Source organism: Chiloscyllium punctatum, chromosome 20, assembly GCF_047496795.1.
Source record: "Chiloscyllium punctatum isolate Juve2018m chromosome 20, sChiPun1.3, whole genome shotgun sequence".
Classification (NCBI taxonomy): domain Eukaryota; kingdom Metazoa; phylum Chordata; class Chondrichthyes; order Orectolobiformes; family Hemiscylliidae; genus Chiloscyllium; species Chiloscyllium punctatum.
Window position 1 is genome coordinate 13,018,729 of NC_092758.1, and position 26,571 is coordinate 13,045,299.

Consider the following 26,571-nt stretch of genomic DNA (forward strand, 5'->3'; position numbering starts at 1 on the left):
GTTGGAGGGTCAGTGTAGAGGAGATGGAAATTGGGAGGAGAAAAAGGGGTGTCTGTAGGGGATAGGAGGGTGATGTAGATAGGTCAGGGAGTGTACGTGAGGGGGTGGAAACGGGGTATCAGGGATGGGGGACACAGGCAAACATCAGGAAAAGGAGAAAAGGGGCAGGGGAGAGGAGGGTGGGGAGCAAGGGAAGAGCTGAGGGGATGGAGGAAAGAGGAGGGGGAGAAGAGAAGCAGAAGAGGGTAAGAGCAGCACAGGCTGGGAGGAGAAGGGAAGGGATAGAGTTGGGAGGAGAAAGGAAAGGAGAGCATGAAATGGGGAGAAGAGAGGCAGCAGAAGGGATAAAGAGGAATGGGAAGGGGTGGGGGTGGGGGAAGTAGTTGACATTTCGAGACTGGTATGACTGAAGTTATGTTGTGATGTCAATAATCTCAAACCAGGACATTGCTACAGGAGTTCCTCAGACATCTGAAGAAGTAACACTATACTTAAAACATTAACATTATTTCTTTCTGCATGAATGCTGCCAAACCTGTTGAGGTTCTCCAGCACTGTGTTTCTAATAGTCTGGAAGTTTTGGAAGATAAATTCACTATGATTTATTACATTCAACAGCAGCTCCTGCACCACTTAAAGTCAAGATGTAGCCTTCCACTGCATAAAAACCTGGTTCGGTTCCTCAAATGCAGAGGTAAAGACAAACTTGAATTCTCTGTTTTCTGAGACAGAGACTTGTTCATTTGCTGGTCTGAATCATCTCCCTGGTTGTTCCAAAAATTCATCTTGCTGAAAGTCCTTGTCTGAACTTAGTTTCTGTCATTGTAGCAGGATATGGATGAGTCTGTTGTCAAACAATAGGGTCCGAGATTCAACCTTTCACATTCCATCCTGGTAGAAGTTGAAAGGAGGAGAAAATTTAGGGGGAATTCCAGTGTCTGAGACTCGGACAGCTGTAGGTATAGCTGCCAAAATTGAAAAGCAAAACAGGAAGTAAGATAGAAAATATGGAATGGCTGCACCATTATAGGATTAAGGAGGGGAGTCAATGCAAAAAGGCCAGAGTTTAAACAGCAGATTAGCAAGACCAAACACAATTTCAGCAATGATTGATGAAGATGAGAAAATATGTTAGTTTGATATTGTCAAATGTTTTGTCTTTTTGCTCATGAAGAACAAGGGTAGGACTTACACAGTTAATAGTTGGGTCCTGGGTAGTGTTGTTGAACAGCGAGACATAGGAGCTTAGGTACATAGTTCTTTGAAAGTTGCGTCACAGGTAGATAGGATGGTTAAGAAGGCATTTAGCATGTTTGACTTCATTTCTCAGACCATTGAGTATAGGAGGTGGGGTGTCATGTTGAGGTTGCACAAGATATTGCTGAAGCCACTTTTGGAGTACTTTATACAGTTCTGGTCACCCTGCTACAGGAAGGATATTATTAAATTGGAGAGGGTTCAGAAAAGATTTACAAGGACTTTGCTAGGACTGGAGGAATTGAGTTAAGAAGAGGCTGGAAGGTTTTTCACTGGAGTGTGAGAATTTGAGGGGTGACTGTACAGGGGTTTATAAAATCAGGAGGGTCATAGATAAGGTGAATAACAAAGTTCTTTTCCTTAAGAGGAGGGAGTTAAAAATATGCCCCCTCCCAGTTTTAAAAGGGGAGAGGTAAAAGATTTAAGAGGGATCTAAAGGGCAACCTTTTCATACAGAGAGTGGCTCATATGTGGAATGAGCTGCTAGATGAAGTTATAGATGCAGGTATCATTACAACATTTAAAAGACACTTAGGTACATGAATAGGAAAGGTTTAGAAGGATATGGACCAAATGTAGGCAGGTGGGACTAGTTTGGTTTGGGAGGTTTGGTCAGCAGCGACAAGTTGGACTGAAGGGACGTACAGGATGGAAACAGACCCCATGATAAAAACAGACCGAAGAGGTTGATAAACTGTAAACTCTTGCACGATCTGTGTAATTCAATCTCTGATTTTCTAAATTTTAATATGTATTACACGATATTCCTGTTAATTTTATTCAGTGCATTTTATTCAACAATTGTAATCATTTAGGAAATGTAGAAAGAGTTGTAAAGTAGATAATCTGTGATCAGAGTCATGATGATGATGTTTAAGGACAGGAAAAGTCTTTAACCCATCCACCTATTTTATTCTCTATTTCTTTATTCTTGTCCTTAATGAAACTATTCTTGGAATGAACATTAGTTCTAAACAGACTTGGCTCGTTCCCATGTCTAACAGTGCATGTTTAACCTGCACAGTTAATTAAATGCAAACAGTTCTGTTGCATGTTCTGTCTATTATAAAATTATATAATTAGAGGCGAGTCATTTAGTCAATTAACCATTTTGTTTACTGATATACAAGGTGAGGCAAAAGACAGGGATGCAGTCCTTTGTGGCCTTGTGAAAATGGTGAGTTAGTGAATGTATACAGAGCTGAAAACAAGGCAGAAATGGTCTTTCTTCACAATTACTAGAGCTGAAATTAGTCTCATTCTGTGTGCGCATCTTTTGGCAAGCAATGATATCAAAGATTTATTGCCTCACGGTCTTAACCACTAGCCTCACCCATAAACTGGACTCTGACTCCAAGCCTCAGCGTAGATTCAACTCCCAGCCTCAGTGAAGCCCAGGGTAGTCTAGGTTTGAAAGGATTGTTATTCTGAACTCTTATTTCTCTACTTTTAAAATTTATTTCTGGACCTTTTATTTATTTTTTGAATTTTTTTCCCCTAAGAATTTATACTTAAGAATCTGTACCTAGAATGTCACCATAAGTGATGACTTAGTACCAATTTGAATACATGAGACAAATAAAGGTAATTCTAATTCTAAAACTCCTCCTTTTTTTTTACAGGCACTGACCCTTGCTAATGCCATTCTCATTCCTGCATAGACAGAATAATCAAACAATCTAATGAGTTGCTGTCACAACTTGGGCAATTTACGTGAATGTTGTGACGATAGCATGTCTGGCATTCTTTCCATTATATGACTGATTGGGAATCTCTCCTGCACTTATCACCTACCATTGGTGTGTGATGGGAGGACTTGCAAATTGATCCAACCTATTTGACCAGGTTATGTCACATCTTCCATGGCCATCACATATGGAGATGGGATTTGAACCCAGAGCCTCTGGCTCAACAGCAGGGACATTAAACATTGGATCTCCCACAGGATCTCTTACCAACACACTTATTAACAAAACCCACTCATCCTCTGTTTGAGTTTTCAATTGACCTCAGCTTCAAAATTATAGTTAATTACTAAGGATGTAATAACTGAGCATTTGGAAAACAGTTTCACAATTGGTCAAAGTTGGCATGGATTCACGAAAGGAAAATCATGCTTGACAAAGCTTCTGGAATTTTTTGAAGATGCGACCAGTGGATGCGTCAATCAGTGGACATTGCATATCTCAAAAGGCTTTTGACAAGGTTCCACTCAAGAGATTAGGAAGCAAAATGAAAGCTCACGATATCAGGTAACGTGTTGACACAGACAGAGGATCAGTTGGCAGACAGGCAGCAGAGTGTTGGAATAAATGGGTCCTTTTCAGAGTGGCAGGTAGTGATGAGCGGGCTACCATAGAGTTCAGTGCCGGAACTCCAGTTGTTCACAATATACATTAACAATTTTGATTAAGGAATTGAATGCAATATCTCCAAATTTGCAAACAACACTAAGCTGGGTGATAATGTGTGCTATGAGGAGAATGCCATGAGGTTGCAGGGTGACTTAGACAGACTGGCTGAGTAGGCAAATACTTGGCAAATGCAGTATCAGGTAGAGAAATGGGAGATTATCCACTTTGGTGACAGATTATCATCTGAATGGTGTCAGTTTAGGAAAAAGTGAGGTGCCATGAGATCTGGGTGTCATGGTGGAACAGTTGAAGGTTGGCATGTAGGTGCAACAGGCAGTGAGGAAAATGCTGGCTACAGTTATACAGGGCCTTGGTGTGGCCACACCTTCTCTGCAGTTCTGATCTCCTAGTCTGAGGAAGGACATTCTTGCTATTAAGGGAATCCAAAGGTTCACCAGACTGATTCCCAGGAAGGCAGGACTGACATATCAGGAAAGACTGGATCAACTAGACTTGTACTCACTGGAATTTAGAACTATGAGGGGGAATCTCATAGAAACATATAACATTCTGCTGGGACTGGACAGGCTAGATGGGGGAAGAACATTCTCAATGTTGTGAAGTCCAGAACTAGGGGTCACAGTCGAAGAATAAGGGGTAAGCCATTCAGGACTGAGATGAGCAAAGATTTCTTCGCCCAGAGAGTTGTCAGTCTGTGGAATTCTCTATCACAGAAAGCTGTTGGAGCCAGTTCATTATATATATTCAAGAGGGAGATGGATGTGACCCTTGTGGCTCAACGGATCAAAGGATATGGGGAAAAAGCGGGACTGGGATACTGAGATTGCATGATCAGCCATGATCATGTCGAATGGTGGTGCAGGCTCGAAAGGCCAAATGGCCTACTCCTGCTCCTAGTTTCTATGTTTCACGTTTTAAAAGCCTATCAAAGATATAGTGATACAGATTTGCACGACACTTCATTTAAGAAAGTACTTCCTGCCATCACTTCTGAACAGCCAACTCTACTTTTATAGCTCTATCCCCCTTGTTCTGCAAACTTCCACCAGAGGAAGTTTTGCTCTATCTACGCTACCAGATTCTTTATCTCCACATTTTGATCACTCCTTAGTCTCTGAAATCGGGAATTAAAAACCTTGTATGTAACCGTCCTTGTAACCTAACTCACTCAGCTCCATTTATTAAGAACTTTGATTGTTTTTTAAACTGATTCACAGGATGCCATCATTTATTGCCCCTCAAGAAGTTAAACATTTGCACACTCCGCATTTCAACAGAACTGTTACCACAAGATGTTTAAAGTTCATATACACGCTGCTATACGATTATGAGTAGATCACTTAGACCATAAAATGAAGGAGTAGTAGGCCATTCAGCTTATCAAGTCTGCTCCACCATTCAACGAGATCTGATAATCCTTAACTCAAAGTTGTCACTAGTCTGATAGCTAGATGGTCCATGGAGTTTTATTTTTATTTGTCTGATCCGTTGCATTAAGATACAACTCAGTGGCCCGCTGTGTTATTTCAAAAGGACAGTTAAGAGTCAAGTGCTGATTTTTGTGTTTAATCCAGATTTATCTGAACAAAACAGAATTTAAATTCCCCAACTGTTGTGGTGGGATTTGAACTTGTGTTCCAGAGTTTGGGGATGGACCGGTAATATCACTGGAGTAGTAATTGTAAAACCACATCTTCCTGTTGTTTATTTTGGAATTTGGATCAATATGGGGAAAGGATACTGCTGTAAACCAAGATCTGTGGAAGGAGTTGCTTCCCTTTTAAAATCAAATTACTGGTATTCATTGTGTTTACATCGTTGCTTTGTTCAAGCAGTGGGGAAGATGTCTACACCATGGGTATGTATGCAGAGCAACCTTTATCCCAAGGCCGATTGCTTTCTGAGATTAGGAGCAGATGTGAAGGCCAGGAATCATCAGCATGACAATAACATTAGCTCCTGGACTGAGGGACAGCTTGTATGTGAACAATATTTAAGGAACTTGGGATCCACAGGGAGTTCGGAGAAAGTGAGGACTGCAGATGCTGGAGACCAGAGTTGAAAAAAGTGTGGTGCTGGAAAAGCACAGGAGGCCAGGCAACATCCGAGGAGCAAGAGAATCGACGTTTCGGGCATAAGCCCTTCCACAGGGAGTTGGTAAATTGGATACAAAATTGGCTTGGTCACAGAACACAGTATTTGTGGAGGGGTGCTTTTCTGACTAGAGGTTTCTGACAGTGAGGTTCCACAAGGATCAGTGCTGGGACCTCTGTTTGTAATATATATGCAAATATAGATGGTCTGACTAGGAAGTTTGCAGATGGGATAAAAATTTGTAGATATGTGGTTAGTGAGGAAGGTTGTTAAAAGATACGGTGGCACGGTGGCACAGTGGTTAGCACTGCTACCTCACAGCGCCGGAGACCCGGGTTCAATTCCCGCCTCAGGCGACTGACTGTGTGGAGTTTGCACGTTCTCCCCGTGTCTGCGTGGGTTTCCTCCGGGTGCTCCGGTTTCCTCCCACAGTCCAAAGATGTGCAGGTCAGGTGAATTGGCCATGCTAAATTGCCCGTAGTGTTAGGTAAGGGGTAGATGTAGATGTAGATGTAGGGGTATGGGTGGGTTACGCTTCGGCGGGGCGGTGTGGACTTGTTGGGCCGAAGGGCCTGTTTCCACACTGTAAGTAATCTAATCTAATCTAATACCGCAGGATATAGATCATTTGGAAAGTTGGGTGGAGAAATAGATGGATTTTAATCCAGACAAATGTGAGGAAATGCATTTTGAGATGTCAAATGCAAGTATACAGTAAATGGCAGGATTCTGAGAAGCATTAATATACAGTGGGTGGAAGTCCATAATTCACTGCAAGTGGCAATATGATTGGATAAGGCAGTAAGGGCGGTGTCAGGCATGCTTTCCTTCATTCATCAGGGCATGGAATATAAAAGTTGGCAAGTCATGTTGCAGCTGTATAAAACTACTTTAGGCCATATTTTGAATATTATGTGCAGTGCTGGTCACCAAACTAGGAATGGTAGAGGCTTTGGAGAGGATGCAAGAGATTTACCAGAAGGCTGCCAGAAGGTTTGGGCTAGATTATGTACAAGCAGTGGTTGGACAAACCTGCTATTTTCACTAAAGTCTCAGAGGCTGAGAAGCAACCAGACAGCAGGCTGTATGAGACATGGTATTGTGCAATGAGGTAAAACTAATGATCAAGGTTCAAAGGCCCTTGAGGTAACAGCAATCATGATTAAATTTTGCTCACAACCTGAGAAGACTACTTCTTGCATTAAAATTTAAACTTAAAGAGATTGAATGCATAAAAGTAATGCTGGCTAAAGTGATTTGGCAAAGTAGGTTGAAGGATACATAAATGGAGATACATTGGCCAATATATAAGGTGGTATTTCAGAATGCACAGAATAGTTACATTTCAAAGAATGGGAAAGTTCCAACTCACCTGTGGATAACTGGAAAGGATATATAGCATCAAACTTAAAGAAAAAAACATGTAAAGACAGGAGGCAGGTCAAAATATTGGACAGAATGTTTTCAAAAGCAAAGAAACACTAAAAAATTACTTCACCCGATGAATGGCTAGTGCTCTAAAAGCTTATGATTTCAAATAAATCTGTTGAACTATAACCTGGTGTCGTGAGACTTCTGACCTTGTCCAGCCCACTCCAACACCGGCACCTCCACATAAAAAATTATGGAGGGGGGAAAATTTAGATTGAGATAAAACTAGCCAGAACTATAAAAACTGACAGTAAGATAATAAATATAACTTTTTAAAAGTTAGCAAAATGAGCTAAGTTGGTCATGTAGAAAGTGAGTTGGAGATTTCTGAATAGAAAAGAAAGAGATGGCAGATGAACAAAACAGATATTTTGCATCAGTCTTCACTATATAGGGAAAAAAAGCATCCTAAAACCAGTTCTAAAATGAGAGAACAGAAGGGAGGGAAGAAGGAACTAAGGAAAATTACAATAACTTGAGAAGGGGTACTGAGCAAATAGTTGGAGCTGCGAGCCGACAAGTACCAAATCCTGATGAATTTCATTCTGGAATCTTAAAAGAAGTAGCAAGTGAAATAATTGATGCATTGCTTTTAATTTTCAAAAACTTCCTAGATTCAGGGAAAGTTTAATTAGATTTGAATGTAAATCCTTTATTTAATAAGGGAAGGAGACAGAAAACAGGAAACTACGGCCAAATAGCTTTACGACCTGAGCCATTAGGATACCAATCTTCACTCAAATGAAGTCGAAATATTCAGGTTAACTAGACTTACTCAGACTGATTCATGGTCACTTGATTACAATGATTTTCCCCCATTCACAATTATGCATTATTAATGATACACATTTATTATCTACAAACTGGACCGCATTTACAGATTGTTGTGTAAAATAGTACAGTTTATAAAATGAATATATTAAATTCTTTCTTCCATTCACTGAACTTTATTACCATTAACATAAAAAGACCTTGGGGAGTAGAATTCCTCCCCACAATAATTTTACATGAAAAGGTTGATGGGAGCAGAGAGAGGCTTCTACTTTCTATTCACACCAACTTTTGCAGTACAATTATTGACATGGCAACATTAAGACCCTTCGACATTTGGACCATAAATAAGCAGAGAATCTTATACAGCTTTGTTTTGGTTGACAAGGATTTATAAACAAAGATCTGCATTCAGTGGGCAAAGTAAATAAATGAGCTCTTGACACCGAGTACCCCTCAACCTCCACAGGATCTGGAATAGAGCATTCACATTCAACTTTTTGTGTCAAATTTCCACACCATCAGTTCAGCAGTAAAAGGGCCAAACTGCCTTCAAACCTTCACCCTCCCACCCCCTCATCAAACCCTGCTGAGAAAGTGATTTTTCTTTCCACATTTCATCTTCAAATCTACATGAGAATTCTACATGGGATTTATCCAACACCCTTTTTTTGAAGGAACTAAGTCAAATATTTCAGGTATTAACAATCAGCAATCAGGCTTGATATTTGAAATATTGTTGATTTTAGTGGTTATAAAATTGTCTCTAAAATGAGTAAAAATGTGTATGTAAATGATCTGGATAAATCCCTGATTTGAGACATTCGTTGTTCAGAGACCATCCTCATACTCTGGTCTCCATCCTCTTTATTCCATTAGAGAGGCACCACAAACCTCCTCCCTTCAATGAGAAATGCCAGCTATCCCAGTCCTCCTCCTTCACTCCCCATCTTTCTCCGAAGTGAAGTTGTCCATCAGTTTAGTACCTCACAGCCGACACAATCAATAAGGTAGAGGTTAAAGATTTTGCCACTTTTAATAAATTGGATCAGTATGCATTGGAATGGAAGATCCTATTATAAACAGATTATTTTTTCCACACAATTTTTGTTCTGTTAAGTATAAAATGGAGTCCCATCAGGCACAAGCAGTTCTTTGATGTGTCAGAGTAGACAGTTTTTTTGGAGGGAGGAGGGGAGGGTGTTTGCCTTACTCAGGGTATTCTCTCTCTTCCTGAATTGACCAACAGATGGTTGAGTCTTTCTGCGATGAAATCGATGATCAAAGAAGAGATTCCACGAGATAAGTTCCAGTCCAGAGGAGAGCCCACTCCATCATGGTCAAAACTAAATCTTCTCTACTTTTAAGTCTCAGCTTTCTTTATAAATATCTGAAAGAAATGCCACAATATTGGCATAAATCATTATGATAAGGCATATTTTTTCATTCATTTTTTGCAGCATAAATTCAATATACAAACTATACTACAAGAGCCACTGTAGTCTTATCAGCATGATGTTCAATTCATTTCTCATTTGTTTATCAAGCTTCCACTTAAACACATCTCTGATACTTGATTAACCCTTTTGCAAATGGGATGGATCATAAAAATGGGATGGATCATAAAAATGGGATGGTCTTGCTCCAAGATTCAGTATGTGGATGTACATACTAGAGAAGGTGCAAAACCTGACGTCCTGATGGGAAATAAGGCAGGGCATGTGACTGAGGGGTCAGTGGGGGAGCATTTGGGGGCCAGTGATGGAAAAGGATATACTGGATCTAAAAGTTGAAGTTCTAAATTGGAGGAAGGCCAATTTTGACAGCACGAGGCAAGAACTTTCAAAAATTGATTGGGGGCTGATGCTCACAAGTAAAGGGATGGCTGAAAATCAGGAAGCATTTAAAAATGAGCTAACAAGAGTTCAGACAGTGTGTACCTGTTATGGTGAAAGGCAAGACTGGTAGGTATAGGAATGCTGGGTGACTACAGAAAGAGGGGTTTTGGTCAAGAAAAAGAAGGAAGTATACGTCAGATATTGACAGCAGGGATCGAGTGAATTTTAGAAAAGTATAAAGGCAGTAGGAGCATACTTAAGGAGGAAATCAGGAGAGCAAAAGGGGATTTGAAATAGCTTTAGCAAATAGAGTTAATGAGAATCCAAAGGGATTCTATAAATAAATTAAGGACAAAAGGGAATTAGGGAAAGAAGAGGACCCTTCAAAGATCAGCAAGGCCGTCTATGTGTGGAACCACAGGAAAAGGGTGTGATACTGAACGAGTTCATTCTATCAGTGTTTACTGTGGAGAAGAATATGGAAGATATAGAAGATGGGGAAATAAATAGTGACAGAGTCATAGAGATGTACAGCACGGAAACAGACCCTTTGGTCCAACTTGTCCACGTCGACCAGATATCCCACCTGCCAGCACCTGGCCCAAGTGACATCTTGAAAAATGTCCATATTACAGAGGAAAATGCGCTGAATGTCTTAAAAGCATAAAGGTGGATAATTCCCCAGGAACTGATCAGGTATAATCTAGAACCCTGTGGGAAGCGAGGGAAGTGATTGCTGGGCCTCTTGCTGAGATATCTATCATCAAAGTCACAGGTGAGGTGCTGGAAGTCTGAAGGTTGGCTAACGTGGTGCCACTATTTAACAAAGGTGATAAGGATAAACCAGGGAACTAAAGACAGGTGAGCCTGACATCAGTGGTGGGCAAGTTGTTGGAGGGAATCCTGAGGGACAGGATGTACATGTATTTGGAAAGGCAAGGAGTGACTAGGAATAGTCAACATGGCTTTTTGTGTGGGAAATCATGTCTCACAAACTTGATTGAGTTTTGTGAAGTAACAAAGAGGACAGAATGGTGCTTGTGATTTATATGGACTTCAGGAAGGCTTCGACAAGACTCATCATATTAGACTGGTTAACAAGGTTAGATCACACAGAACAGAGGGAGAACTAGCCATTTGGATACAGCACTGACTCAATGGTATAAGAAAGAGGGTGGTGGTGGAAGTTTGCTTTTCAGACTGGAGACCTGTGAGCAGTGGTGTGCCACAAGGATCAGTGGTGGGTCCACTGTTCTTCATCATTTTTAAAAATGATTTGCATGTGAATATAGGAGGTATGGTTAGTAAGTTTACTAGTAAATTGGAAGTGTAGTGGACAGCAAAAAAGTTACCTCAGAGTACAATGGGCTCTTGATCAGATGGCCAAAGGGCCGAGGAATAGCAGATGGAGTTCAATTTAGAAAAGTGTGAGGTGCTGCAAGGCAAATCAGGTCAAGACTTATACATTTAATGGTGAGTGTTGCTGAACAGAGACTTTGGAGGGTAGGTCATAGTTTCTTGAAAGTAGAGTCACAAGTAGATTGGGTAGCAAAGGCTGCATTTGGTATGCTTGCCTTTACTGGTCAGTGCATTCAGTATTGGAGTTGGGAGGTCATGTTGTGGCTGTACATGATATTGGTTAGACCACTTTTGGAGTATTGCTTCCAATTCTCGTCTCCCTGCTAGAGGTAGGATGTTGTGAAACTTGAAAGGGTTCAGAAAAGATTTACGAGGATGTTGCCAGGGTTGGAGGGTTTGAGCTATTGGGAGAGATTAAATGGGCTGGGGCTATTTTCCCTGGAGTTTTGGAGACTGAGGGGTGACCTTATAATATCATGAGGGGCATGGATAGGGTAACTAGACAATGTCTTTTCCCTGGGTTGAGGGAGTCCGCAACTAGAGGGCATAGGTTTAAAGGTGAGGGGGAAAAGATATAAAAGCGACCTAAGGGGCACCTTTTTCATGCAGAAGGTGGTGCATGTATGGAATGAGCTGCCAGAGGAAGTGGCAGAGGATGGTATAATTAAACATTGAAAAAGCATCTGGATGGGTATATAAAAAGGAAGGGATTTCAGGAATATGGGCCAAATGCCAACAAATGGTACTATATTTACCTAGGATATCTAGTCAGCATACATGAGTTAGATCAAAGGATGTGTTTCTGTGTTGTATATCTAACTGAAGAGGGCATTGGGAAGATCACACCTATAGTACGCTCAGTCATTATCCCCAAGGGACAGCAGCATCAGTGCCCTGTGGATACCACTTCTATGTACCTCACCTACACACCTCTCTAATGCAGACTTATAGAAATATGATTTTTTTTTTTCTTTTCTTGGTTTGCTCTCCAGGACATTGAAAAGGAGAATTCCAGACATCATAAAATTTAATTAGCTACCACTTTGTGACAATCACTACATTTCAAACCAGTGGTAGAAGAGGGCAAAGAGATTCGGTGGCATAAAAGTGCCAGGAAACGTATCTGTACAAAGTATGATGTATAATGTGTGATTTATATATGTTGTGATACAATGGCTTTTAGGGTTTAAACTTTAAACCCATGGAATGTGGCTTTTGTGCGGTCTCAAAAAGGGGTTTATTAATTGTAAGGTTTTCTGAAGCTACGTTTGCTAGGAAAAAGTATGAGTTTAACAGATCTTCGAGGCTAATGGGAATTTGTTTACATTGTTTATGAATTAAAAAAACTCTCCCAAAGTGAACTATATATTGAATGAGGATTAAGTCAAAAGGTTCTGGAATGGTGCTTGAATTAGTTTAGGGAAACAACAAAACTTGAAGAAAATTTCTGGTTTCAGTTCCACAGAAATCCTGGCTAAAGCTGGACGTATAAAACAGTTTATTCTAAAGGGGATAATTTGGAACTGTTTAAGTAATAGGTTACTTGATTGTAAGGAGTTTGAAGGTTCCAAACCATAAGTGTTCGTTAAAACCATGAAGGCTCAATTCGATGCTGAGAAAGTCGAAACTCAGCTATGAGAAGCTTCAAGGAAGAAATGATCAGATTCTCAAGACCAGGAATTGAAGCATCCGTTAAGCCCTATAGATATTATACAGAAGGGCAGTTCTCTTTCATGTGGAATCCCTACTTTTTTTTTTATTTCAAAAATATACTTTATTCATAAAATGATTTGATGGTCTGTACATTTGGTCATGCCATACATATGTCAACATTTACAAACACAGATCAGAATTTATCATTGAGAAATACACAGACCTGTAAAAAGCAATCATATGCCCATATATTTAGCTGAGGCATCAGCAGAGCCCAAAAAAACGTCCGCATGGGCCCCCTGTTCTTCTTTAGGCAGGCCGATGTTACACGGTGGTCTTTCCCCACTGCACCTTGGCGGCAGCTGCCCCAAGTTTCAGAGCGTCCCTCAACACGTAGTCTTGGACCTTGGAATGTGCCAGTCTGCAACACTCAGTCGGGGTCAACTCCTTCAGCTGGAAGATCAACAGGTTTCGGACCACCCAGAGAGCATCCTTCACCGAGTTGATAATCCCCCAGGCGCAGTTAATGTTCGTCTCGGTGTGAGTCCCAGGGAACAGGCCGTAGAGTACAGAGTCCCGCGTCACGGTGCTGCTCGGGACGAACCTCGACAAGCACCACTGCATTCCTCTCCAGACTTCCTCTGCATAGGCACACTCCAGAAGGAGGTGTGTGACAGTCTCGTCCCCCCCGCAGCCACTTCGAGGGCAGCGTGTGGTGCGGCAGAGAGTCCAGGCGTGCATGAAGGATCTCACAGGCAGAGCCCTTCTCACCACCAGCCAAGCCACGTCTTGGTGCTTGTTGGAAAGTTCTGGCGATGAGGCATTCTGCCAAATGGCTTTGACAGTCTGCTCAGGGAACCGCTCGACAGGATCCGCCCTCTCCTTTTCCCGAAGGGTCTCAAGGACACTATGTGCTGACCACTTCCTGATGGACTTGTGGTCAAAGGTGTTTTTCCTCAAATTTCTCCATGAAGGACAGGTGATACGGAACGGTCCAACTACTCGGAGCGTTCCGCAGCAGCGAGGCCAGGCCCATCCTTCGCAACACCGGGGACAGGCAGAACCTCAGTACGTAGTGACACTTGGTGTTTGCGTACCGGGGATCCACGCACAGCTTGATGCAGCCACACACAAAGGTGGCCATCAGGGTGAGGGTGGCATTGGGCGTGTTTTTTCCCCCATTGCACCGGTCTTTGTACATGGAGTCTCTTCGGACCCGGTCCATCTTTGATCTCCAAATGAATTGGAAGATGGCCCGGGTGACTGCGGCGGCACAGGTCCTGGGGATAGGCCAGACCTGTGCCACATATAGCAATTCTGAGAGTACCTCACACCTGATGACCAGGTTTTTTCCCCACGATGGAGAGCAACCGTTGCTCCCATCTGCCTAGTTTCAGTCTCATCTTCCTGATCCGCTCCGCCCAGGTCTTGGCGCACGCCCCAGCCCCCCCGAACCAAATACCCAGCACCTTCAGGTGGTCAGTCCTGACGGTGAAGGGGATAGAGGATTGGTCGGCCCAGTTCCCGAAGAGCATGGCCTCGCTCTTGCCTCTGTTTACCTTGGCCCCCGAGGCCCGTTCGAACTGGTCACAGATGCACATGAGTCTGTGCACGGACAGCGGATCCGAGCAGAAAACGGCAACGTCATCCATGTACTGGGAGGCCTTAACCTGTAGGCCCCCACTGCCAGGAATAGTCACCCCTCTCAGGCTCGCATCCTTCCTGATGGATTCGGCAAATGGCTCTATGCAACACATAAACAAGGTGGGTGAGAGGGGGCATCCCTGCCTGACTCCAGATCTTACAGGGAAGCTATCTGAATCCCACCCATTGATTGAGACTGCACTGACAATGTTGGTGTAGAGCAGTCTGATCCAATTTCCAATTCCCTCCCCAAAGACCGTTTTGAAGAGGACATCCCTCATATATGTATGCGATATCCTGTCAAAGGCTTTCTCCTGGTCCAGGCTGATGAGGCAGGTGTCCACCCCCCTGTCCTGCACGTAGGCGATCGTATCCCTGAGGAGTGCGAGACTCTCAGAGATCTTCCTGCCCGGTACAGCACAGATTTGGTCCGGGTGGATCACCGATCCCAGAGCAGACCTGACCCGGTTGGCCATGACCTTTGACAAGATTTTGTAGTCTGTATTTAACAGTGAGATCGGTCTCCAATTTCTAATTTCCTCCCTCTCCCCCTTCCACTTGTAGATGAGGGTGATGATGCCTTTCCTCATGGATTCACTCATGGTATCTGCCCGAAGCATACTGACATACACCTCCAGCAGATCCTGGCCGATCAAGTCCCAAAGAGCGGAATAGAGCTCGACCGGTAAGCCGTCGCTTCCGGGAGTTTTATTCTTTTCGAAGGACTAGAGGGCCTTGGTCAGTTCATCCAGAGAGCGGCTGGTCCAGCCTCTCTCGTGTTCCGTCGTCTAGGACCTCCGTGATAGAGGACAGGAACGACTGGGAGGCCGCGCTGTCGGTTGGCTTCGAGTCATACAGGCTGGCATAGAAGGATTTGCTGATCCTCATGATGTCAGCCTGAGATGACGTTACCGAGCCATCTTCTTTCTTCAGGCTGCTGAGCACGGAGCTCTCTTTGTGCACCTTCTGGAAGAAGAAACGTGAGCACGTCTCGCCCTGCTCCACCGAGCGGACCCTGGACCGGAAGATTATCCTGGAGGCCTCCGAGGCAAAGAGCGAGGCTTGCTGGCCCTTCACCTCCTTGAGGTGCTCCGTGACATCGACCCCCATCGTCTGCAGCAGGAGCAGGTTCTGCATACTTTCCTGGAGCTGGGACAGTTTTCCACGCCTCTCTCTCACCTCCTGAATACCTTTGAGGATAAAGAACCTCTTGATGTTCCCTTTTACCGTTTCCCACCAGTCTGCTGGAGACTCAAAGAGGGGCTTCATGGTTCTCCAACCTGCGTAATCCCTCTTGAGCTCTTCGATGTTTCCCGGGGTCAACGGCTTAGTGTTCAATTTCCACGTTCCCTTGCCCGCCCACTGTTCGTCCTGTAGGTGACAGTCGGCTAGCAGGAGGCAGTGGTCAGAGAAGAACACTGGCTTGACATCGGTGGATCTGACCGAGAGCGTTCGGGACACAAACAGGACATCTATCCTTGAGCGGATAGACCCGTCTGCCCGTGACCAGGTGTATCTACGCTGTGCTCCATCTGCAGGGGTGCTGAAGACTTCGTGCAGCTTGGCGTCTTTGACCGTTTCCATCAGGGCTCTGGACGTAGCGTCCGGTTTACTGTCCCCCCCGCCAGATCGTCCATCTGCATCAATGATGCAGTTGAAGTCTTCGGCCAGAATGACCGGCCTGGATGTAGCCAGAAACAGTGGAAGCTGTTGCAGGACGGCCAACCGTTCACTCTTTCCCACTGGGGCGTACACGTTGATTAGTCTCATGGGAGCGTTTCTGTATTTAACGTCCGCGACGAGGAGGCACCCGCCCACCACCTCCTTAACCTCGGAGATGGTGAAGTTGCCTCCCCGCAACAGGATACCCAGGCCGGAGGCACGGCTATCATTGCCCCCCGACCACACTGACAGCCCATGGGCCCACAAGCTCAACCATCACCTGTAGCTGCTGAGGTGCGGTATCCCACACTCCTGCAGAAACAGGACATCGACTTTGACGTTGGCCAGGAAGGCCAGCGTTGAAACACATCGCGTAGCCGATTTAATGCTACGCACATTTATGCTGGCAATTTTAAACCCCATTTTACCAGTTTACGGGGTTACCAGTGTCCATTTTCTTCTGGTCTTGCCCCAGTGGGGTAGCTGCGTGCATCCCCGTGGTGACGGCAAATTGCTGGACCTTCCCAGGGCTGAGGTAGTTGTCCAGCTCCACGCTGGAGTCATTTCCCCGCTCTGGTGTCATCGTGTTGGACCCAGGCTCGGCATCGCCCCGTTCTCCATCTGACAGCAGGGCTGTCACAGGGCCGCTGCTCCCAGTTACCTGGAGCTGTGGGCCGGTGGGTACCCCTTGGTTCTCACCGGGTAGGGGGAGGCCTTCACCCATCCCCTCAGAGGGATCGACTTTTCCTTCTTGGGCGGTGCTGCCCTCCTTTCTCCCCACGGCGCTCTGCCTCTTCCTCCGGAGGCGACCCTTCTTGCGTCCGTCCTCACCATCGGAGGAGCTGCCTGTATCCTCATCTTGTAGGTGTCTCTTCCCCCTTCGCTTGGTGGCTTTGGAGCCCTTGAGAGGTTTCCTCTTCCTGTTTTTGACAATAATCCACTGCTCTGCCTCCTTTGATCCCTCCTCTTCCATTTCCTCCGTCTGTCTTGCAGGAGCTTGGGTCAGCTGCTGCATCTCCCCGCTGTCTGCCGCCTGCTCCTCTACAACCTTCCCTTCCTTCTGGGTGCCTCCAGGCACCGTTCCTTTGCTGATTTGCGATACCTTACTGGACTTAGTCGGTCCGCGGCTTGTGTTGCCACCTCCGGCCATCTGTGCGTAGGTGGCGGCTCCTCGTCTTGGGCAGGCCTTGTACATGTGGCCCGCCTCTCCGCACAGGTTGCAGCTCTTCCTGACAGTCCTTAGTCAAGTGACCCTCCTGTTTGCAGTTCCTGCAGATGGTCACTTTGCAATCCACTGCCACGTGTCCCGACTTCCCGCAGGTTCGGCACACTTTCGGCTGCCCTGCATATGTCAGGTAGCCTCTGCTCCCTCCAATTGCGAAGCTCGAGGGTGGGTAGAGGATGTTCCCACTATCATCGGCCCTCAGAGTTACCCTGACCTGCCGCTTACTGGTCCAGATCCCAAAGGGGTCGATCACATCAGTGGCTTCTCCCTCAACTTGGACGTACCTTCCCAGGAAGGTCAGGACATCAGCCACTGGAACATAGGGGTTGTACATATGGATTGTAACAACCCGATTCCTCTGTGCAGGAAGCACACACAACGGGGTCGCTGACAACATGGAAAACAATGACTCCCCTTCCTTCTCCTTGAAGACCTTCAGGAGCTGCTCGTATTGCTTCACGCTTCTGAAGGTCACATCGAAGTACCCAGCCCCAGGGAAATCCTGCAGGCAGTATACATCCTTTTTTTTATTTCAAAAATATACTTTATTCATAAAATGATTTGATGGTCTGTACATTGTAAATGTGGACATATGTATGGCATGATCCAAACACAGATTCGACTTTATCCTTGTCCTTTACAATCCTGTGCATTTTTCAATCTTGTATATATACATATATTTGGCTGAGGCATCAGCAGAGCCCAAAACAACGTCCGCATGGGCCCCCTGTTCTTCTTTAGGCAGGCCGATCTTACACGGTGGTCTTTCCCCACCGCGCCTTGGCGGCAGCTGCCCCAAGCTTCAGCGCGTCCCTCAACACGTAGTCTTGGACCTTGGAATGTGCCAGTCTGCAACACTCGGTCGGGGTCAACTCCTTCAGCTGGAAGATCAACAGGCTTCGGACCGCCCAGAGAGCGTCCTTCACCGAGTTGATGATCCTCCAGGCACAGTTGATGTTTGTCTCGGTGTGAGTCCCGGGGAACAGGACGTAGAGCACGGAGTCCCGCGTCACGGCGCTGCTCGGGACGAACCTCGACAAGCACCACTGCATTCCTCTCCAGACTTCCTCTGCATAGGCACATTCCAGAAGGAGGTGTGTGACAGTCTCGTCCCCCCCGCAGCCACTTCGAGGGCAGCGTGCGGTGCGGCAGAGAGTCTGGGCGTGCATAAAGGATCTCACAGGCAGAGCCCTTCTCACCACCAGCCAAGCCACGTCTTGGTGCTTGTTGGAAAGTTCTGGCGATGAGGCATTCTGCCAAATGGCTTTGACAGTCTGCTCAGGGAACCGCTCGACAGGATCCGCCCTCTCCTTTTCCCGAAGGGTCTCAAGGACGCTACGTGCTGACCACTTCCTGATGGACTTGTGGTCAAAGGTGTTTTTCCTCATAAATTTCTCCACAAAGGACAGGTGATACGGAACTGTCCAACTATTCAGAGCGTTCCGCGGCAGCGAGGCCAGGCCCATCCTTCGCAACACCGGGGACAGGTAGAACCTCAGTACGTAGTGACACTTGGTGTTTGCGTACCGGGGATCCACGCACAGCTTGATGCAGCCACACACAAAGGTGGCCATCAGGGTGAGGGTGGCATTGGGCGTGTTTTTTCCCCCATTGCACCGGTCTTTGTACATGGAGTCTCTTCGGACCCGGTCCATCTTTGATCTCCAAATGAATTGGAAGATGGCCCGGGTGACTGCGGCGGCACAGGTTCTGGGGATAGGCCAGACCTGTGCCACATATAGCAATACTGAGAGTACTTCACACCTGATGACCAGGTTTTTTCCCACGATGGAGAGCGAACGTTGCCCCCATCTGCCTAGTTTCTGTCTCATCTTCCTGATCCGCTCCTCCCAGGTCTTGGCGCACATCCGCTGCTGCGAGCCCACAACATTCCAGCAGAACTTTCTTCACAAACACCGTCCGATCCACCGGTGTGTGCTCCTCCACCTTCTTCACAGTCACCCTGACTGTGTTCCGAATGCCCTGGCGGCGAGTGGCTGCTAAGGCCATAGCTCAGAGGTTGGCTGGTCCCTGAATTGGCGTTAGGCCAAAGCTAGCATAAAGATCCACCAAGAGCAGGTCAGCACAACAAACGACCCTCCAACTTCCAATCACGATCCAGCGACGATGTGGAATCCCTACAGTGTGGAAACAGGCCATTTGGCCCAAAACTCCACACCAACCCTCCAAACAGTGTCCCACCCAGACCCATTCCCTGTCACTCCACGCTTCCCCAGACTAATACACCTAACCTACACATCCTTGAACACTATGGGCAATTTAACATGGCCAATTCACCTAACCTGAACATTTTTGGACCGTGGGAAGAAACCAGAGCATCCGGAGGAAACCCACGCAGACATGGGGAGAAACATGCAAATTCCACGCACAAGTTCTCGAGGCTGGCATCAAACCCGGGTCCCTGGCACTGTGAGGCAGCAGTGCTAACCACTGAGCCACCATGCCACCCTTGTACTGAAAAAGGTGTGCCATTAAAATTAATTGGATTGCATTTTATCACGTTTTTGGAAATATTTAACTTTGTGTTAAATATAAATAATTTGATGTATTTTGTTTCATCCTCATTTCTTTTGCTAAATAAATTTTGTATTATTGTTTAAACCAAATCTGCAGCATTGCATGCTTGTGTTTCAGTTCAAGCCTACTTCATTAAAACAAAAAAAGAATAAAATATGATCTATCAAGTCAAATTTCAGTCTGGATCAAACTCTACTAAAAACATTAGTAGAGATCATAACATTAGATGTTCATTAGCTGGATGAGCTGCTAGGTACAGTAAAAGTTAAATCCAGCATGGTAATCTAGACACAGCAAATGAAAAAGACCTGTTTCAACTGAGCCCTCTCATATGTCTGACTCTAGGAAACATGCTTCAATGAAGACCTTAATCCCAAATCAAAAAAAAAGAATTCTTTTATGATTCCAAAATCCAAGCATTGACCATCACAATGCAAGATACCAATAATACTTGTATTATACAACACAGTTGAATACCCCAAAGAGCTTCAAAGGAGTGATATTCAGCTAAAATCTTACACAAAATGATGAAGAAACATTAGTACAGATAACCAAAAATTTGTTCAAAAAGAGGTAGGTTTTAAAAAGGTGTCTTAAAGGAGCAAAGAAAGAGAGTTAAAGAGTTTTAGAGAGAAATTCCAAAGCTTAGGGCCTAGGCAGCTGAAGGCCCGGACTGAAGCAATAGAAAGAATCATACCTCACTGAGTATCACCCAAACTGGCGAGTCTGATAGGGTGGACAGACGGACGACCTCCAGTGGTCCAAACATTGGATCCACAACTCCCTCAGCAATACCATTTACAAAGAAAGCTGAAATACAAGAAAAGGATTTAAGGACCTGGTCAACCATTAATACTTGACTGTTCAGAGTTTGGTTTACATAGGCAATTATCTACCCCATTTATCTTCGCCCAAGCTGACTAGACTCCGCGGCCACCCATTAGAAATATTTCAATGGAAAGTTATATACATTTTATGTTTTGCAATAAAAGTCTCAGCACTTGAGATCAGAAATTACTGTGTTTAAAAGTCTTACCGATTCTGATATACCCATCTTCTGTTCGCTGGTATTTGGGAGTCTTGTCTTTACCATCCAGTAAGGTCTCCTTCCATGACAGTTCTGTCTGTAAATTAGAATAAAATGTATTCAGATATATGTCATTGTTTCCAGTTGTACCTACACTGAACTGTAACATCTCAATTTTAAAACTGATCCTTGTTTACAAATTTCACTGTGACCTCATACCTTCCTATCTGTGTGATCTCCAGCAGCCCCACAAACCTGAGATCTCTCTGCTCTGATAACTCTGGTGTCTTGCTCATCCCTTCAACTACTTGCCTTCCCTCCCTTCTGCAAAAAGTTCTGGAATTGCCTCCCTGATCTTCTCTGCCCATTTATTTCTCATCTGTCCTTTAAGATGCTCCTTAAACTTACCCTTTTGACATTTTAAATCATCTGCCCAAATAGCTCCCTACGTGGTGCAGAGTCAAATTGTGTTTCTCGTACATTCCTTGAAATAACTTGAGATGTTTTACTTTGAGGAAAGACTCTATATAAATGCAAATTGGTGGTAATGCAAGGGAGAATGTATCTTTATCCCAAGCATCCATTTGAAGCAAATGGCCCTCCAAGTGGGGTGGAGGTCTAGAAAAGTAAAATGCTACTGATATTTATCCAGTGAGACCCAGGTTGGAAGTTGCACATGTGGATACTGGTCAGGGTGAAGGAATGATTGGGATTGTTCAACATTCCATGGCCAAACTGTCTAAAAACAGTCACATATGAAGATTGAGATTATTTAAAAACTGGTCAATTAACTCTTACATCCCACTATTCCCAATATATAATGAACAGTAGGACGTTATTGAGCCTGTCAAACCCATTGCGTGTTTCGATAGATAAGGTTGATTTGGTCCTGCCATTTACCTGCCTTTTCTCCATGTGATTAACTAGACAGACATTTGTTGAACTCAATCTTGAAAATTTTCAATCGATCCTCAGCAATTACAGCCTTTCGCAGATCTGAGAATTCAGATTTTCACTGCTCTGTAGAAAAAGTGTTTCCTAGTTTTATCCAAATGCCCACTCTGTTATGCTGCCTTGTCCTGGAGTTATTAACCCCATACCAGACTCCCTAACTGTTTCTATCAACACTGTCAAGTGATCTCATCATTATGTACAGCTCAGTTAGATCATCCCCAAACCTTCTATTTTCAAGACAATACCAATTGTAATTGACAGGATGTGATGTGTACAGTCACACAGAGATCTGTGCTGGGGTCTCAACATATCAAAATCTGCAGCAACGAAGGGATCAAAGGCTTGCTGGCTAAATTCAATGTCATCAGCGATATGAAGGTAGGTAGAGAAACATTTTGTGAAAAAGAGAGTTGCAGGCAGACATGAAACGGTCGAATATGAAAAGAACGACTGACGAATTTTGAGATCCAGTGGGGTTTAGATATTCCAGTGCACGAGTCAGAAATAGTATGCATTTATAACATGTAAACAAAAAGGCTGATTGGATGCTGAGTTTTATTATGAGAGAAATTGAATATAAAAGCAAGAATGTTATGCTTCACTTGTACAGGACATTGATTAGACCATATCTTGATTACGAAGTGCCGTTTTGGTCTCCTTATTTAAGGAACAATGTAAATATAAGGGAGTTTGTTCAGAGGAGGTTTACCAGATTAATACCTTAAGTGAGCAAGTTAGAATCCCTACAGTGTGGAAGCAGGCCATTTGGCCCAAGTCCACATCACCCCCCCTGAAGATCATCCCACCCACATCCTTTCCCCTACCATTGCATTTCCCATGGCTAATTCACCTAGCCTCTTAAAGGAAGAATTTTCTGGATTACAAGAAGATGGGAATGCCACTAAGCAAATTGCTTATTTGGAGGGCGAGCACAAACACAAAGGGCCAAACAGTCATCTTCTTTGCCATAACAATTTGGTGATTCTGTGTAGTTAAAACATTTGACATATGCAAAAATCCATTACATTACAGATTTTCTGAAGTGTTTCCAAACAAAAGTCTTACATCAAAAGGTAAAACTTCAACGGTGGTGTTGAACAGCTTGTCGCCTGGGTGCTCGATATTGCCACTGCGAAAGAAAAACCTGAGAACAGAACAAAGAAAGGCTGGGTGTACAAGTAGGAAGGTTGTGCAGACCAGACCAAGTGACAGTTGTGTTAAAGCTCAGTATTCTGGCAGACACTAATATGTGCAACATTGTTCTTCCTCAACAGAATCAGTATAAACCTCTCCAAGATCATGCAGAGGCAGCAGTAATCCAGTAAAAGACAAAAAACCCCCTCGCTTTATTAGGAGCTCGTTTTACACTCACTATCCTTGTGTAGGTGCTTAAGTGCCTATTAAACAACAGTTGGGGTGCCTATGTTGCAAACAGCAATATTCACACACAACTTGTGTCTGGCTATCTCGGTTTCTCATTCAAAGGGACTGAAAGCAAAAGTGAGCAAGACAGACAGTGTCAGACTGCAAACAGAAGATCAGAAATGGGTTGTCAGTAATCAGTTGCTCAGTATTTTCTGACTCCAGAGAGGGTGTAATTCTTGGGATCTCAGGGTTTGTGGTAAGGTTGGCATTTAATGTTTATCCTCATTACTTGGAGAAGATAATGGCAAGTCTTGTTCCTTAACTTTAAATAGCATGCCCAGTGTTGGGCTTGTGTATTTATAGCTCATAGCAGATCACAGTTTGCTACCTCTCTTGACCTTGCTGACTATCCTATGTGGGAAAACGTGCTGATTCTCAAGTTCCACTACTTCTGGGGTCACCACAACTGTTTAAATCAATGCATACAAAGTACCTAATGTATTTATCTAACCCTTTTTAAACTCTTTATTTAGAAAGATACAAACAATAGAAGATTGGTGTTATTAGCAAAGGGAAAAAATAGAGGTAACATGTTTCAGTAGCACTAGGGCGCAAGATTCAATGAGATGTTCCTTTGCCTTCCCTAAATTTGCGTGTTCTCTGATTTTCTCTTTTTTTTACACTTTTTTCAGGAAGAATAGGGCAATTGATACACTAATTATCAAGTCTTTCATTTACTGATTAAAAACAACTGCTAATAGCAACTGGTGAGAGAAAATAACTGGTTTTCTTCAGGTACTTTTACTGCAGAGATAGAGAGACACAGTCTGCTTCTGCTAGTCTGAAGAACCTCTGCCTCTTCTATCATTCACACATTCCAGCTGTTCAGCTACCCAGGAACCAGAGACTGATCATCAGACTAACGATCTCTGGCATCTACAACTGCACAAAGCAATCAGCACTCTGTTACTGGCCAAATCTCAGTCTGCATACACATCTTGGTGCTATGCTTTTTTATGTCAACACCCCATTTGCTTGTGAAGTAACAGTATAAACACAACTCAAGGAGTTCCAGTAACCTGTTTTCGAAATGTAGCAATTACTTTCACGATCCATGGTTTTAAAATAGTTCTCTTCCATTTTAAACCACAATCAAAAATAAAGGAAACCAAAAGATGTAGTTTTTACAACCTACAATAAACACTTGTACTGTGTAAACCGCCACAAGCTAACTTCGATTCAGCTACATATTTAAATCTCTCACGAACTGAAGCAATTATTTAATCGTTATTGCACGCAGCAGCCAAAGTAAGATCCCTTGAAAAATACAAATTAAGCCTCACAACCCAACTTGGCTATTACCCAATTCATGGTGGAATTTAGCTATGAATTTGTCTGTCTCTGGATGTGTTCAGGGTTAATCCTTCTGCAGTGCTGCTCTTGGATGTTCTGTTGCTGAAGAGTCCTTGAGTCAAATTCTTTTATAAATTTTCTCCATTTCACATTTGTCATGTGATATTATTGCTGATCCTTTAGATTCTTCCATCCAAAACACTGATTACAATTCTGAAATCCTCAAGTCTTAGGGAGGACATTCCTGGGAATACATCCAGAGAAGAAGTTATTTGGGTGGAACTGAGAAATAAGAAAGGGATGATCACCATATGGGGATTGTATTATAGACCCCTAATCGTCAGAGGGAAATTGACAAATCAATTTGTAAGGGATTTCAACTATCTGTAAGAATAATAGGGTCGTTAAATTGGGGATTTAAATTTTCCAAACAGATTGGGACTGCCATAGTGTTCAGGGTTTAGAAGGAGAGGAATTTGTTAAGTGTGTGCTAGGACATTTTCTGATTCAGTAGGTTGATGTTCCTACGAGAGAAGGTGCAAAACTTGACCTACTCTTGAGAAATAGGACAGGGCAGGTGACCGAGGTTTCAGTGGGGGAGCACTTTGGGGTCAGCGACCATAATTCTATTAGTTTTTAAATAGTGATGGAAAAGGATAGACCAGATCTAAAAGTTGAAGTTCTAAATTGGAGGAAGGCTAATTTTGACAGTATTAGGCCAGAACTTTCAAAAGCTGATTGGGGGAAGATGTTTGCAGATAAGGGGACGCCTGGAAAATGAGAAGCCTTCAGAAATGCGATAACGAGAGTCCAGAGAAAGTATACTCCTGTTAGGGTGAAAGGAAAGGCTGGTAGGTGTAGGGAATGCTCAATGACTCGAGAAATTGAGGTTTTAGTTAAGAAAAAGGAGGAAGCATATGTCAGGTATAGACAGCAGAAATTGAGTGAATCCTTAGAAGAGTATAAAGACAGTAAGAGGATACCTAAGAGAGAAATCAGGAGGGCAAAAAGGGGACATGAGATAGCTTTGGCAAATAGGGTTTAGAAGAATCCAAAGAGTTTTTAGAAATACATTAAGGACAAAAAGGGTAACTAGCGAGAGAATAGGATTCCTCAAAAATTAGCAAGGCCACCTACGTATGGAGCCGCAGGAGATGGGGAAAGATCCGAAACGAGTATTTTGCATCAGTGCTTACTGTGCAGAAGGACATGGAAGATATGGAATATGAGAAAATAGATGGTGACATCTTGAAAAAAGTCCATATTATACAGGTGGTGGTGCTGGATATCTTGAAACACAAAAGTGGATAAATCCCCAGGACCCGCTCAGGTGTACCCTCCTTGAAAGTGGAGTCGCAGGTAGATAGGATAGTGAAGGCGGCATTTGGTATGCTTTCCTTTATTGGTCGGAGTATTGCGTACAGGAGTTGAGAGGTCATGTTGTGGCTGTACAGGACATTGATTAGACCACTGTTGGAATGTTGCATGCAATTCTGGTCTCCTTCCTATCAGAATGATGTTGTGAAACTTGAAAGGGTTCAGAAAAGATTTACATGGATGTTGCCAGGGTTGGAGGATTTGAGCTATAGGGAGAGGCTGAACAGGCTGGGGCTGTTTACCCTGGAGCGTTGGAGGCTGAGGGATGATCTTAGAGGTATATAAAATCATGAGGGGCATGGATAGGATAAATAGACAAAGTCTTTTCCCTGGGGTCGGGGAGTCCAGAACTAGAGGGCATAGGTTTAGGGTGAGAGGGGAAAGATATAAAAGGGACCTAAGGGGCAACGTTTTCATGCAGAGGGTGGTTAGTGTATGGAATGAGCTGCCAGAGGAAGTGGTGGAGGCTGGTACAATTGCAACATTTAAAAGGCATTTGGATGAGTATATGAATAGGAAGGATTTGGAGGGATATGGGCCTGGTGCTGGCACGTGGGACTAGATTGGGTTGGGGTATCTGGTCGGCATGGACGGGTTGGACCGAAGGGTCTGTTTCCATGCTGTACATCTCTATGACGCGAAGCTAGA

The 26,571-nt window shown here is 44.0% G+C and overlaps 1 protein-coding gene and 1 long non-coding RNA gene across 6 annotated transcripts in view; one reads left to right on the forward strand and one right to left on the reverse strand.

The window, feature by feature from the left end:
- Positions 1–620: 620 nt before the first annotated feature.
- LOC140491899 (uncharacterized) lies at positions 621–13,414 on the forward strand. Its single transcript, XR_011963449.1, has 3 exons — positions 621–694; positions 2,880–3,509; positions 12,118–13,414. It is a non-coding gene; the product is annotated as an uncharacterized lncRNA (long non-coding RNA).
- mgat4b (alpha-1,3-mannosyl-glycoprotein 4-beta-N-acetylglucosaminyltransferase B) overlaps positions 7,780–26,571 on the reverse strand; it is a 237,743-nt gene continuing 218,951 nt past the window's right edge. For 3 of the 5 annotated variants that reach the window (XM_072590342.1, XM_072590343.1, XM_072590338.1), the window contains 4 exons: positions 22,894–22,972; positions 20,884–20,971; positions 20,545–20,657; positions 7,780–9,318 (listed from right to left, as the gene is read on the reverse strand). In XM_072590342.1, coding sequence (XP_072446443.1) covers positions 9,292–9,318; positions 20,545–20,657; positions 20,884–20,971; positions 22,894–22,972 — 307 coding nt within the window. In that variant the 3' untranslated portion in view covers positions 7,780–9,291. Of the gene's footprint in view, positions 9,319–20,538; positions 20,658–20,883; positions 20,972–22,893; positions 22,973–26,571 lie in introns of those variants that run through there. The other 2 variants (XM_072590344.1, XM_072590341.1) reach the window with 1 other exon arrangement.